The sequence below is a fragment of the Schistocerca nitens genome, chromosome 12 (genome assembly GCF_023898315.1).
Source record: "Schistocerca nitens isolate TAMUIC-IGC-003100 chromosome 12, iqSchNite1.1, whole genome shotgun sequence".
In the NCBI taxonomy this organism is placed as follows: domain Eukaryota; kingdom Metazoa; phylum Arthropoda; class Insecta; order Orthoptera; family Acrididae; genus Schistocerca; species Schistocerca nitens.
In genome coordinates, this window is record NC_064625.1 from 26,817,516 (window position 1) to 26,832,609 (window position 15,094).

A 15,094-nucleotide genomic window follows, 5' to 3' on the forward strand; every position below is an offset into this window, starting at 1 on the left:
AGTGTCCCCACTCGAAATCTTGACTGTAATGTGAGGCTGTTCCGTAGCATGGACCAATGTTTACGTTACGTTGGAAGGTGAAAACTTTGTGTGAAAACGAAATAAAGACTGTGGTAAGAGAACAATCTGTGACATACACAAAGGTCTACATTCACTCCATATTAAATATACAGTCTTCACAATGTCAACAGCAGGCCTACTAGTGAAACACGTTTAATGATTACGAATGCCCTTGATAAATAAAAACAGAAACAAGTCTGATACTCATTGCTTCTAGGAGAACTCATACTGTTATATTTTCAAAGAACTGACACAGTAAACAATGTCAACAAGCAGCAAGAAACTTCTGCATCCAACAAGTTGTCTTTCGTTTAACAACCCACTTGAGCAGTTTTTTTTAAAGGCTTACACTGAAAGCACAGCATTAACGTCTCCGCTGCAAAACATCTCTTCAAACAAATTTCAAAATTGCAAATAATAGTACTGTCAGTCATTTAAAACTGCACAGTTTTGACACCACTGAACCAAGTACCTACCACCTTGCAACTATCTCAGATTTAAACTAGATTGGACGTAGAATGGGTAGAGTAGAATGTTATTAGGTACACATAGAGGCGCCTTACAGCTTACCGAAACAGAAGCATGCGACGACCAGGAATGTAGACTTGATGCACCAGCTGCCAACCATTGCTTCTGACGAGTTTTCGTCCTGCTCTTACAAATGCTATTAACAGACTGCCTTAACGTCACATTGATCATAGCACAGTGTCTCTGTGAGGCTTTGGCACTTAATACCTGAACGGTGGGGATATTTGTACTTAAATAGGCCCTGAACACAAATTAGGCCTCAGGGAGGTAAACAGATATAAAGTAAAGGATATCTTTTAACAAAAGTCTCCATTTATTTGATTTATTTTAAACACACATTTCCACTAGAAAGCAATTTTCCTTTCTATGTGGACTTCGTATGGGCTTTTTCAGTGTGAAACACACGAAACTGTTTACAGCTGCCTGAACGTCGCATTACTGTTAACCTGCCTGCGACTATGAAGTCGCTCGTCTCTAATTCTGTAGCCATCCAATGGAATATGAGCGACGTCCAGCTCCACGAAGCACTTACAAAAGCTGAAAGTCAGGGGCATTGTACTACACATTTCGCTTACGTCTAATCTTCATGAATTCCGCTTGCTCTGCTAAAAAATTTAATTTGATCTCACTGAACAATGTGTCCAGAATAGTCGCACGCAATAATCGTATAAATACGGTATAAACATTTTGTCCAAATTATGATTCATCAATTTGTAAACTTTATTATTGCTTCTAAAACCATTAAGTACTTCACAGACGTACAAACAACACACATTTCACAACACACTGCAGACAAACACAGCACTTTGCTACAGGCAATATGGCGCACTTTTTTTCCTTAACACTTTTTGCACATATCTACAGCCTACCGGATGCTAAAATAACAAGGCAACACAGTGTCAATATTACCAACGATATAGACTATTTTTTATTAATTATGTGATGCATTTCACAAAAATAAAACCTATTTCTAACGGGATAAACCAGAGGCAGCACGCGGCGTAATCCTGAGTAAACAACAGTATATCGATGTATCAATTTAGGTGGCCTTGAAAACTACGTGTTTTCGTCAATGGAGGAAACTTGTTTACAGCCTTCGCATACTTTTCCAGAATTTTTTATTCGTTTAGACACTCCAAATAAAGGTACTTAGCCCCACATTTTATTCTTGCGCCAAAATGGCGTCATGCTGTAAGCAAAACCCCTCAATTGCTATCACATATGACAAGCAAATCTAAGTAGAATCACTGCCTATTGGCTTGTCAATGCATCAACTATTGACAGATTTCAGGGATTATTCAAGGCAGAAATGAAATCTTTCTGATCATTATTTTGGCAGTATTTGGTTAGTACATCGTGCTGTGGAATTGTTAAATAATGTGGAAAGAAGTGAAAGCTCAGCAGTGCTCGGGTTGAATTACTGAAAGAGTGATATCGTGGCTCACAGAGAAAAACCATTTTTATTATTACCTGTAGCATGTTAATTCGACGATAAGTTCTCGTTTCTAATATACCGCTTTATTTGCTTCTATTGTGACTTAAGCGAGCGTAGATTTCAGCTGTTGGATAATGTTATAACCCCGACAACAATAATTATTAATCTTTGTATAAAATCAAAAATATTCGCGATTTTTGACATTCATGTACTGATTAACGATAATTGTATGGTAATTTAAAACCCATTCATTTCAAAAAACCTGGAACAAAAATGTCTGGTATCACTTTATTAGAGCGCTGTGTGCGCCCTGTTGGCAAAAGATGCTTTTCATAAAAGGAAATAAAACACGAAAATACATTTTTTCATACCAGCTACTGCAAATATTGTATAAGTTACATATTTATCTAGGTAGGCATGTCTTTTTTTTATTAATGTATCTGTAAGAAGAGAAGGATGTTAAAGTTTAAACTTTATACTGGTACCAAGGGCATTAGAGACTGAGCAGACATTTACCAGAAGTAATTAAAAGAGCCCGGGGGCAAACCATAATTTTGATAGTTTGATATCGATGTAAAATCTCGCTCCTCCCTACAGCCCAGAACAAGTAATGTACCAGCACAGAAATATAAACCTTTCCATGTTCGACAATGCTTCTCATAAACTAGTAAAACTCGCTTCGTATTTGGGGAAAGGGGAGTACAGTGTGGGAGCTATCTGATTCATAATTTTGATTACCTTTTTTAAAGCTTATTTCAAATATCTTTTTCTGTTGGTTGGCTTAGAACTTTTAGCTTTTCTGTATGAAACAGAACAATCCATTACAATCATAATAATTATCTATATGTTCAATAACCCATGTAACTGCATTTTAATGAGGCTCATCTCTGGCTTAGAGGTTATTACCAGAAGAGAGTACTACTTGTCATGTGGTCAGACTTGTAAAATCAAGGCTAATTACTTGCGCCGTCTGTGTTTCTAAGTGCCTGGGGACTATGTTTGGTAAAGATAAGCTATCTGTATTTTGGACTCGTAAATGTCACAATAAGCTCTTGGCATACCTCAGAAACTGCCCTTGTACAAAACAGAAGAACATTTTGTTTCCTTGAGAATGAGGATCTTCGCTTAACCACCTAGATCTTGTAGATAGGTTAGTACAAACGTGTAGTTCAACCTCATTTTCAGCTTCATACCATGAAAGTGTGTGACTGCTAGGTGATGTAACCATTAGTAAATAATCTCTGGGGCACCTGCCACACACTAGCTGTAGCATATTTGCTAATTCATTTTATTTCATTTCATTCATTTGTTTACTCTATGACCATTTGGGACAGCAGTATAGGATATATTAGATACATTAGAGAAATCTACCATCAGATTAGGTGAGGATAGGACAGGAAGTTGGCCATGGCCTTTTTATCTACATCTATATCTGGAAACTACTTTGAAGCGTATGGCAGAGGGTAGGTTTCATTTGTACTAATTATTGGGGTCTTTTTCAGATCTATTCACACATGGAGCACAGGAAAAATGTATATTTAAATGCCTCTTTGCATGCTATAATTTATCTAATCTAGCCCTCACAAATCCTATGGGAGCAATATTTAGGGGATTGTTGTGTATTTCTCAAGTCATAATTTAAAGCCAGTTCTTGAAACTTTGTAAGTATCCTTCTTGGAATAGTTTATGTCTATCTTCAAGAATCTGTCAATGGTTCAGTTTCTTCAGCATGTCTGTGACATATTCCCACAGGTCAAACTAACTTGTAAACATTCATGCTTCTCTTCCTATTTATGTTCAATATCCTCTGTTAGTCCTGTTTGTTATAGATGGGTCACATGAGTGATTTGTAAGCAGTCTCTTTTGCGGATTGCTCTCATTTTCCCAGCATTCTACCAATAAACCAAAGCCTGCCATCTGCTTTACCAGGAATGAAGCCTATGTGATCATTCCACTTCATATCCCTACAGAGTGTTTCACTCACCTATTTGTAGGAGTTGGCCAATTCCAACTGTGACTTACTGACATTACAGTCATAGGATACTACTTTTTTTGTGAAGTGCACAATTTTACATTTCTGAACATTTAAAGCCAGTTGACAATGTTTGCAGCACTCCGAAATCTTATCAAGATCTGACTGAATATTTATTCAGCTTCTTTCAGACAGTACTTCGTTATTGCTAACTGCATTATCCGTGAGAAGTCTGAGATTACTATTAATATTTTCTGCAAGGTCATTAATATACATAACTAACAGCAAGTGTCCGAAAATGCTTCTCTGGGGCATACCGAAAGCTACTTCTATATTTGTAGACCATTCTATCCAAGATAACTTGCTGCATCCTTCCACCAAAAAATCCTCAGTCTAGTCACAAATATTGCTCGATACCCCATACTGTCTCACTTTTGCTGATAAGTGTAAATGTGATACTGAGTCAAATGCTTTCCAGAAATATTGCATCTAGCTGACTGCTTTGTTCCAGCACTTTCAGGATGTAATGTGTGAAAAGTGAAAGCCGGGTTTCACATGCTCAGCATTTTCTGAATCCGTATTGGATGGCATGAGTAGACCGTTCTGTTCAGTATACCTCATTATGTTTGGCTTAGAATATGATATAAGATTCTACAACAAATTGGTGTCAAGGGTGCTGGACAGTGGTGTTGTGGATCATTTCTACAGCCCTTCTTATAGACGGGTGTGACTTGTGGTTTCTTCCAACTGCAAGCACTCCTGGACTCTATCAACGATTCTAGACCACTATGGAAAGCCATCAGGACTCCCAGTAAAGGCAGTTGTTTACCTATAGTGGCATCGTTGAAACAGGGTGTCTCCAAACAACACCAGGAGACATTGCACTGACAATGGCAGAGCATTTTGCACTGACTACCACTGCTGCTGGTCAGGATCCAGTGTTCCGTCATTACCGCGCCACCGTGGAGACAGTAAAGTTGGACTTCTGCTCCACCAATGCAGACTCCTACAACTGTCCACTCTCCTTGTGAACACTTGTGATTGGTGTTGAGTCACAACAAAATACAGTACTGCATTCTGCAACACTTGCAAATAGTTCAAAGGAAATTCTCTTATGAATTTTTAGTTCTTTACGTCTGACAGACTAGTTTCCCAACTCGTGATGAGAGGCAATTTTGGCACCTCTCCTCAAATCAGGAAAGTACCAAACATGAGCCAGCAGTTATCAGAGCATGACCTTAACGAACTGTGTAGGAAAGACCCACGAGTGCATGTTCGACCATCATCTGGTCTGGATATATGAGACCAGTCAGCCTCTTAGAACCTCTATGAGTGGATTCAGGTGATGTTGGTCAGCTGTCAACAACCTGATACTGCTAGAAATGGAAATCTAGCAGCCTTTCCTACAGAATAAGCATTGTCTAGGGATATTTTTGTGGCACCAGTAAGGCATATGACACTACTTGGAGGCCCAGTATTCTCAGTCAGCTCTGTCACTGAGACTTCTGTGGCTGCTTCTCCATCTCCATTTGGTCCTCCCTCTCAAGATGCCTTTTTAGGACAGAGTCAGAGATGTGCTGTCAGATAGTTTTGTGCAGGAGAATGGTGCTTCCCAGGGCAATGTTTTAACCGTCACCCTCTTTGCCCAGTACAGATTCCTGTCCAATGCTCCTTATTTGTGGAAAATTTTGCAGTCTCCTGCATCTCCTCCAATACCACAATGGCAAGTTGTCATCTGCAACATACAGTGAAGAGGTTTGAGGAGTCAGTTGCAAATACTGTTTCTATATTTGTACAGAGAAGTGTGTACATGATCATTATATCTTTCTCTCGTATTTTTAATTCACCTGAATTGAGCATGTGGGACATTATTCTTACTTTTAAAGAATGCTTGTGATGTTTCTGGGCCTCATTTTTTACTTCAAATTGTTGTGGTTACCATGCCTCGAGGTGAGGGTCCATAAGGCACTTGACATCTTGAACTGTCTTAGCCACAGGTCCTGGGGAGCTGACAGGGTGTGTCTGCTCCAGTTTTATTGGGCCTTCACGCAGTCATGGCTGGGCAATGGGTGCACAGAGTACTGGTCAGCAAGGTCTTCTTACCTGAAGATCACTGACGCTGTCCTCCGTGAGGGTATTAGGATGTTCCCATACCCAGTCTCCATGCTGAGGCTGGTAGACCACTGCTTACCGTCTGACAGCAACTTTTCATAGTATGTCAGGTGTGTAAGTTCCTCACTACTCCCATATCTCAGCTTACCATACGATTGCTCATCCAGCTATGGAACACCTCTTTACCAATTGTCCACGGGCAATCAGACCATTTGGAATCTTCATCAAGTGCGTGCTGGAGTATCTCGGTGTGGGACATGTATGGGCTCAAATCTGGGGTTTTAACCAACTGCCACCCTGGCTTCTGCAGAGACCCAGAGTGGTTTCAGATTTACAGGAGAGACTGCACTTCTGCTAATGTTTTTAATACCTAATTTTCTGACAATTTAAATGAACACCTCACCTACATAGCTGTATTCTATGGTGGATCTAAGCAAGGGTACTCTGTCTGCTGCTCAGATGTTTTCCCTGATCGATTCTTCAAGAATCAGTTGCCTCCTGACTTCACTGTCTTCGAAGCCGAGTTATCAGCTGTCTTGAGGGAGCTGGAGCAGGTGAGATGTGTCTTGCATGCTAATGCCCCATCTGTCCCAACTCCCTGAGTGCCCTTCAGTCTGTGCAATGCATGTTCCAACCAGTAAAGTAGTCCAGCATATCTATTTATTTATTTCAAGTTCTGCAGATCCATATGAGAATGTATCTGTGGATATAGAACAAGTTAAATTTTTACAAATTATTCTTTAGTGCACAAGTACATTGTTCTTATCACATAAACAACAGGAACAGCCTCCACTTGGAAAGGCTGGGGAAGGGGGTGTCTTTCTGCTGGGTGCCAGGGCAAGCGGCTATTGCACAAAATGAAAGAGTGGGTGTAGCAGACAAGGAGGCATGTAGTGACCCTCAGTTCAGTATGCCGTCCCACTGCACATTATCGCCTCGCCATTGAGGTAGGAAGTCGTGTGTCAGTGGGAAAAGGAGTGGCTGGAAGTGGCAGGCAATAAGCTGTATTAAGTGAAGCAGAGAACGATGCCAGGTTGTACCTCCTTCCAGCCACACAGGCAGGATGAGGTCCTCCTTAGTCGTCTTCACATAGGCCACAGCCCTACAGTGTGCAGCTTCTTGCTCCGGCAAGAGCACCCTCTAATGTGTGATGCTTGTGGCGTATAAGTTACCATGCACCATATTTGACTAAACTGTCTTATTTCCAGACCAGAGGGCAACAGCAGATTTGCCAAAAGATCTGCCCTCTATTTTAAGTACACTATGTGGTCAAAAGTATCTGGACACAGCCAGGAACATATGTTTTTCATATTAGGTGCATTGTGTTGCTACCTCCTGCCAGGTATTCCATATCAGTGACCACAGTAGTCATTAGACATTGTGAGAGAGCAGAATGGGGCACTCCGAGGAACTCGCAGACTTTGAATGTGGTAAGGTGATTGCCTGTCACTTGTGTCATACGTCTATATGTGAGATTTTCACACTCCTAAACATCCCTAGATCTACTGTTTACAATATGATAGTGAAGTGGAAATGTGAAGGGACACATACAGCATGAAAGCATACAGGCTGACCTTGTCTGTTGGCTGACAGAAACCGCAAACAGCTGAAGAGGGTTGTAATGTGTAATAGGCAGACATCTATCCAGACCATCACATAGGAATTCCAAACTGCATCAGGATCCGCTGCAAGCACTATGACAGTTAGGCAGGAGGTGAGAAAACTTGGATTTCATGGTTGAGCGGTTGCCCATAAGCCACACATCATGCCGGTAAATGCCAAATGACGCCTCGCTTGGTGTAAGGAGCGTAAACATTGGATGACTGAACAGTGGAAAAACGTTGTGTGGAATGACAAATCATGGTACACAATGTGGCGATCCTATGGCAGGGTGTGGGTATGGCGAATGCCCGGTGAATGTCATCTTCCAGCGTGTATAGTGTCAACAGTAAAATTCGGAGGCTGTGGTGTTATGGTGTGGTCGTGTTTTTCATGGAGGGGGCTTGCACCCCTTGTTGTTCTGCATGGCACTATCACAGCACAGGCCTACATTAATGTTTTAAGCACTCCTTCCTTCCCACTTTTGGAGAGCAGTTCGGGGATGGCGATTGCATCTTTCAACACGATCAAGCACCTGTTCATAATGCGCAGCCTGTGGCGGAGTAATTACATGACAATAACATTGCTGTAGTAGACTGGCCTGCACAGAGTCCTGAACTGAATCCTATACAATATCTTCGGGATGTTTTGGAATGTCGACTTCATGCCAGGCCTCACTGACCAACATCAATACTTCTCTTCAGTGCATCACTCTGTGAAGAATGGGCTGCCATTCCCCAAGAAACCTTCCAGCACATGATTGAATGTATGCCTGTGAGAGTGGAAGCTGTCATCAAGGTTAAGGGTGGGGCAACACCATATTGAATTCCTGCATTACCGAGGAAGGGCACCACAAACTTGTAAGTCATTTTCAGCCTGGTGTCTGGATACTTCTGATTACGTAACATAACTTTCGAATAAATGTGGTTGGAATTTTAAGGTTCTGTGGTATGCCCAATCCTCAGTATTAGTTTGCTGGTCTACCAGTTTAGCTCTTGTCATCAATAAACATTTGTATATGTATAGAGAGGATACTACAAGCACACACAATTTTTTTAAATATGGACTTGCAGTGTGTCCTTGTAGAGCTGTTTGTCAAGATTTAATTAACTGACTATTAGCCCCCTAGCCCTCCCCCCCTCCCCTCCCCAGCCCGAAAAAAAATAAAAATAAAAAATAAACCGAAAAACTGTTCCATAAGATACAAGGAACTGGAAGTAAACAATGTAAACCACTGTAGTACCTTTTGAGATGCACACTTTTGAAATGACTGGCAGAGCAGGACTTGCCAAAATGAGTCTCTTGAAGAGTCTTGTTACATGGTCTTTCCAGTCTGAGTCTTGATCTACATGCATTTTTAAAAGTGTTGTGCATCTAACTCATTTCTACATTTCTACTCTCTAAAAAGAAAAAGAAAAGCCCCAAAGGAATTATCCAAATGAGACAGAAATCGGTGGATGTAATGTACATAATAAATGATTACAGTTTCAGAAAAATTGGGTGATTTATTCAACACAAAGAGCTTCACAAATTGAGCAAGTCAATAAAGTATTGGCCCACTTCTGGTCTTAATGCATTTGGCTTGGTATTGATTGTGGCTGCCCTCCTGAGGTATATCATTCCAGATTCTGTCCAATTGGCAAAATACCAAGCTAATGCTCAAAACATTTTCAGTTGGGAAGAGGTCTGGTGACCTTACTGGCCAAGTTAGGGTTTGACAAGTGTATCTCTCACCATGTGTGCGCAGACATTATCTTGCTGAAATGTAATCCCAAGATGGCTTGCCATGAAGGGCAACAAAACGGGGCATATAATACCATCGACATTCTGCTGTGCTGTAAGGGTGCCACAGATTACAACCAAAAGGCTCTTGCTATGAAATGAAATGACACCCCAGACTATCACTCCCGGATGTCGGGTCGTACATTGGGCTATAGCCGGGTTGGTATCCCTTCGCTGTCCGGAACATCTTCAGACACGTCTTTGCTGATCATCGGTGCCTCAGTTTGAAGCAGGACTCATCACTGAAGACGAGTCTCCTCCAGTCAATGAGATTCCAGACAGCAGACATAACTGGAGACGCCCCGAACCGTGATGGGGATACCGACCGGACTGTCACCCACTGTGCGGCCCAACAACCAGAAGTGGTGGTCTGTGGTGCTATTTCATTTCTTATCGTATCAGGATGCCTCCGGTTGTCACCCTTGGCATTCACACAGCACAATGGTACACCAACAATATTCTACACCCCATTTTGTTGCTCTTCGTGGCAAGCCATCCTGTGCTTACACTTCAGCAATAGCTACTTGTGTACTGTTTGTTAGGACAGTCTCATTCTCTTTAATGGTAATACTACCTACCCCAGTGGTTACTTTTCCTGTCTCCCTTCTAACAACATTCCGTATTGATTTGATTTTAGTGCCAGAGTTGTTAATTTCTTCTCTAACATACATATTTCTTGATTTCCTTACAACTTTTCTCAGTGTGTTACAATGATTTTTATAGTGTAAAACTATTTCTGGATCTTTACTAGTTCTTGCTGTGGTGTCACCGCCAGACACCACACTTGCTAGGTGGTAGCCTTTAAATCGGTCACGGTCCGTTAGTATACGCCGGACCCGCGTGTCGCCACTATCAGTGATTGCAGACCGAGTGCCGCCACACGGCAGGTCTAGTCTAGAGAGACTCCCTAGCACTCGCCCCAGTTGTACAGCCGACTTTGCTAGCGATGGCTCACTGACTACATACGCTCTCATTTGCAGAGACAACAGTTTAGCATAGCCTCCAGCTACGTCATTTGCTACGACCTAGCAAGGCGCCATATTCAATAATTAGAATGAATTCTGAACAGACAATATTGTGAATCGTGTACCGTCAAGAGCAACATTCATCATTAATGGATTAAAGTTAAGTATCAAACTAATTACGTCCACTTTCTGAATTCTAATTCCTTGTCATGTTCCAGACCTCACGTCAGTATAGTTCTTCTCTCCCCACGCCAGACTGCGTGAGCTAAAATGCGTGCATTTCTGCCTCCTCTAGTAACACGGTGTTGGCTCTTCTGCCAACACAACACTTGCTGTCTCATACAGTTTTCTTTTTCTTTCTGCAGACACTTTAATACCTGTAGTAATCCAAGGTTTCTTTGAAAAGTGTGTGGTGTTACATTCAGTAATTTTCTTTGGGAAACAATGTTCAAAAAGGGATATAAATTTATCAAGAAATATTTTTCATTTATCATTAGCATTTGGCTCATTATATAAACCTCCCCAATTAACATTCCTTAAACTTTATCTGAAGTGCTCTATAAATAACGGGTTGAGCAACCTCACACTTTTACTTAATGGTTTCTGAACTGTACACCCAGTTAGGTTTTGTAAGTTAATCAGTTGTGCATCACAGTCCATTTACCACAAGGAAAGCATGTGTTTGCTTTACATCTGCTTTCTGTACAAATACATTATCTATTAGAGTGCTACTGTCTTGAGCTATACATGTAGGGAAATTGACGACTGATTCTGAGTTATATGTTGTTAATAACACCTCTAGTTAACTTTTCCTATCAGAATTACTTAGAAAGTTTACATTGAAATCACCACATATTAATAACTTCTTTTTTTGTGTGACAGACAGCATAATAGGGATTAACTTTTTTACGAATAACTTCCAGTCTCTTAATGGGGAAGTAGTGGTTGGAAAGGGAGTGAGACAGGGTTGTAGCCTATACCCGATGTTATTCAGTCTACACATTGAGCAAGCAGTAAAGGAAACAATAGAAAAATTTGGAATTAAACTCCATGGAGAAGAAGCAAAAACTTTGAGGTTTGCTGATGACTTTGTAATTCTGTCAGACACAGCAAAGGACCTGGAAGAGCAGTTGAACAGAATGAACAGTGTCTTGAAAGGAGGATACAAGATTAACATCAATAAAAGCAAAACGAGGACAATGGAAGGTAGTCAAGCTATATCAGGCGATGCTGTTGGAATTATATTAGGAAATGAGTTTTGCTATTTGGGGAGCAAAATAACTGATGATGGTCAAAGTAGAGAGGATATAAAATGTAGATTGGCTGTGGCAAGGAAAGCAACGTTTCTGAAGAAGAGAAATTTGTTAACATCGAGTATAGATTTGAGTGTCAGGATGTCTCTTCTCAAAGTATTTGCATGGAGTGTAGCTATGTACGGATGTGAAATGTGGATGATAAATAGTTTAGATAAGAAGCGAATAGAAGCTTTTGAAATGTGGTGCTACAGAAGAATGCTGAAGATTGGATGGGTAGATCACATAACTAATTGGCGGGGCTGGGGGTGGGGGTATGAAATAGAATTGGGGAGAAGAGGAATTTGTGGCACAGCTTGTCTAGAGGAAGGGATCGGTTGGTAGGCATCAAGGAATCACCAATTTAGTATTGGAGGGCAGCGTGGAGGGTAAAAATGGTAGAGGGAGACCAAGAGATGATGTAGGTTGCAGTAGTTACTTGGAAATGAAGAAGCTTGCACAGGATAGAGTAGCATGGAGAGCTGCGTCAAACCAGTCTCTGGACTGAAGACCACAATAACAACAGGATGTGAAACATCTGAAAGAAAACAACCTGTAACAATTGCCAGAAGTATCCGGGCCAAAGGAGGAAGCATTATGGTCTGGGGATCTCATCATTGTGGATGGCGCAGTGGGCCAACACAAGAATGCGTCTATCCTTGGGGATCATGTCTACCCCTACATGCTGTTTGTTTTTCCTGAGCACAATGGCATCTTCCAGCAGGACAATGAAATGTGTCATGCAGGTCATAATTTACATGCGTGGTTCGAAGACCACGAGGATGTGTTTACTGTAATCCCCCAGCTACCAAACTCCCTGGACTCAAACCCAACTGAGAATGTGCGGGAGCACATCAATCAGGCTGTTCACACCACGGGTCATCAACCGAGAAACCTAGCGCAGCTGGCAACAGCTCTGGCATTGACACGGCTCTATGTTCCTGTTGGCACTTTCCAGTACCTCACTGACTCTCTTCCTGCATGCTCAAAGCGGTCCTCTCTGCAAAAATTGGTTATTAAGGATTTTGGCAGGTGGTCACATTAATACGACCAGGCATTGTATAAAGAACAGAAGAAGGGCTGACACACTACCCTGTGATACTCTTATTTTGACTTTTTTTGCACCAATACTTATCTGATTTTCTGATTAAAATGAGCTAATGCAAGTTCCACTACCTGTGATCTAGTTAGAAAATATGACTGAAACCACCTTTTTTCCGCCCTCATCCCTAATGACCTCATCATCAATGGGGTGTTTAGCTCTAATCTTTCTTCCTTTTATATATATAATTGTTTTTTTTTTTTTTAGTGGTGTCTCTTGTATCAGACATGTCTGACAGAACAGACACCACTCTTGATGATGCTGCTGGAGCAATAGAGGGTGGGGAAGGAAAGGGAAAGAATGCGTGGTAAACTCATGACTTCCAGCCGCACAGGCCAGTGTGGTAATGTAATAGCAAAAGTTGAAAATTTGTGCCAAGCTGGGACTCGAACCCGGATGCTCCTCTTCTGTAAAACAGTTGTCTTAACCCCCACAGACATCCGACCACGCTTTCCGCCTGATCCGAGACCTTTGTTTTCTCTCCATTTTATTCCCATTGCTTGCAACTTAATTAAAAGTATTTCATGACCAACATTATCAAAAGCTTTAGAAAGATCTAAATTAACTCCTGTAACATTGTTGTTTTTTTTATATTTCTAACTATTTCATCTGTGTAATCCATCATCGCTGTTTCTGTGCTTCTACCTTTTTGAAAGCTATCTTGTTACCGTTAAGTAGCTTGTGATCACTTAAGTACTTGATGATTTGTTGTTCCATTAACAGGATGGCTACTCAAACTCAGAAAGAAAATATATCCCTGAGTATTCCTGTTGTGAGGAAGAAGACAGTGTGAAGAAACTCCTGAAAAATTAACACTGAAGGAGATGAGGATGTCACAACAATGACCTTTCTTTCATCTCTGCTGAGATATACTACCTGTAAGCAGTAGTTTAACTGCAGTTTTTAAACAACAATAATTCATATAGAATAATATTCATGTAATTAACACACTTTGAAATATTAATTCTTTTAAAGTTTGTGATTTATAAAACTCAGTAAAATTAAATTTCAGTGCTACATTAAAAACACTGTATTCCCTGATATTTCCCTGTTTTTTCCAGGTAAAATATAATTCCCTGAGAATTCCAGGCTATCCAGAAGAATCGGCACCCTGACTGAATCTCTCAAACACTTTATAGTATGCTGGAGGAATTGATATGGACCAATACTGTCCAACTTTACACTCTTGAATAAAGGTACAATTTTCAAAACTTTTACTCTGTGGGGGACCATTCCCTAAATAAATGGTAAATTAGCAGTGTGAGCCAAGGACTTTACAATTTGTGAACCAGTATGGGTTATAAGTGACACTTCATCTACACCTGGTGACATTTTACATTTGATGTTTATAGCCTCTATTCGAAACTAAACCCAAGTTGTACACCATGTACAATACTTGTGTTCATCCTGATTTATAAAATACAAGCTCAGTGTCTGAGAAGCATTTATAAAGAAATCATTTATGTAGTTTGGTTTTTTTGCTAATATTACTGGAAGGAAGGAAATTAGGGTTTAAATTCTCGTCTGCCTCGAGGTCACTAGACACTGAGCACAAGCTTGGAATGTTTCAAGGAAGGGGAAGGAAATCAGTTATGCTGTTTCAAAGGAACCATCCCAGCTTTGCCCTGGAGCAATTTTGGGAAATCACGGAATTCCTAGATCTGGATGTCTGGATGCGGATTTGAACTGTCATACTCCCTGAGTGTGAGTCCAGTGTCAAACGACTTTGCCACCCCACTCAGTAATATTAATGTTATTAGTGTTAGCATGGTCTTCGTGACTCTTCCCTATTTGAGTTTTTACAAATCCCCATACAGATATTGATTTATTGCATGACAAGCTTATTATGCTATAGTTTCTAAGCAATTTTGTCTTTGGAATTACTTGTTGATAAGTTTTCTTATCAATCTTTACATATTCCATAAACTGCGAATCTGTGGATCTTTTTATTTGAAAAGCAAGCCTTTTTAGAGTGCTACAGAAAATGTTAATGCTCGATGTAAATACAGGTACTAGATTTATTGGTCCCATATGAATGGGCTCTGCTCAATTTCTTCAGGAAGCAGATTTCAAAATTAATCATAAGTACTGAAGAGAAAGCATTGTAAGCATTGTTAGAACATTATTGTGAATGCACTTCCAATATCATTGATTACTTAGACTATTTATAAAACCAGGATAATTTTACTCAGAGGAATCCATACATATGAATGTATGTTTCACCTCTCCTCCCAAACAACTGGAATG

The 15,094-nt window shown here is 40.6% G+C and overlaps 2 protein-coding genes and 1 long non-coding RNA gene across 4 annotated transcripts in view; 2 read left to right on the plus strand and 1 right to left on the minus strand.

The window, feature by feature from the left end:
- Nucleotides 1-1,727, minus strand: part of LOC126214851 (activin receptor type-2A) — a 109,814-nt gene extending 108,087 nt beyond the window's left edge. Inside the window, exon 1 of the mRNA XM_049941486.1 lies at nucleotides 631-1,727. Within this exon, the coding sequence (XP_049797443.1) occupies nucleotides 631-688 (58 nt within the window). The 5' untranslated portion in view covers nucleotides 689-1,727. The remainder of the gene's footprint in view (nucleotides 1-630) is intronic.
- Nucleotides 1,651-13,960, plus strand: LOC126214852 (uncharacterized). Of its 2 annotated transcripts, none has more exons than XR_007542073.1 (3): nucleotides 1,651-1,733; nucleotides 13,571-13,725; nucleotides 13,909-13,960. It is a non-coding gene; the product is annotated as an uncharacterized LOC126214852 (long non-coding RNA). The 2 variants fall into 2 exon arrangements; XR_007542074.1 differs by lacking the exon at nucleotides 1,651-1,733 and adding an exon at nucleotides 1,812-1,933.
- Nucleotides 13,961-13,970: 10 nt separating this feature from the next.
- The window catches only part of LOC126214853 (F-box/LRR-repeat protein 2-like), a 121,662-nt gene continuing 120,538 nt past the window's right edge, over nucleotides 13,971-15,094 (plus strand). The window contains exon 1 of the mRNA XM_049941487.1: nucleotides 13,971-14,043. The gene's annotated coding sequence lies outside the window, so the exon portion shown is untranslated. The remainder of the gene's footprint in view (nucleotides 14,044-15,094) is intronic.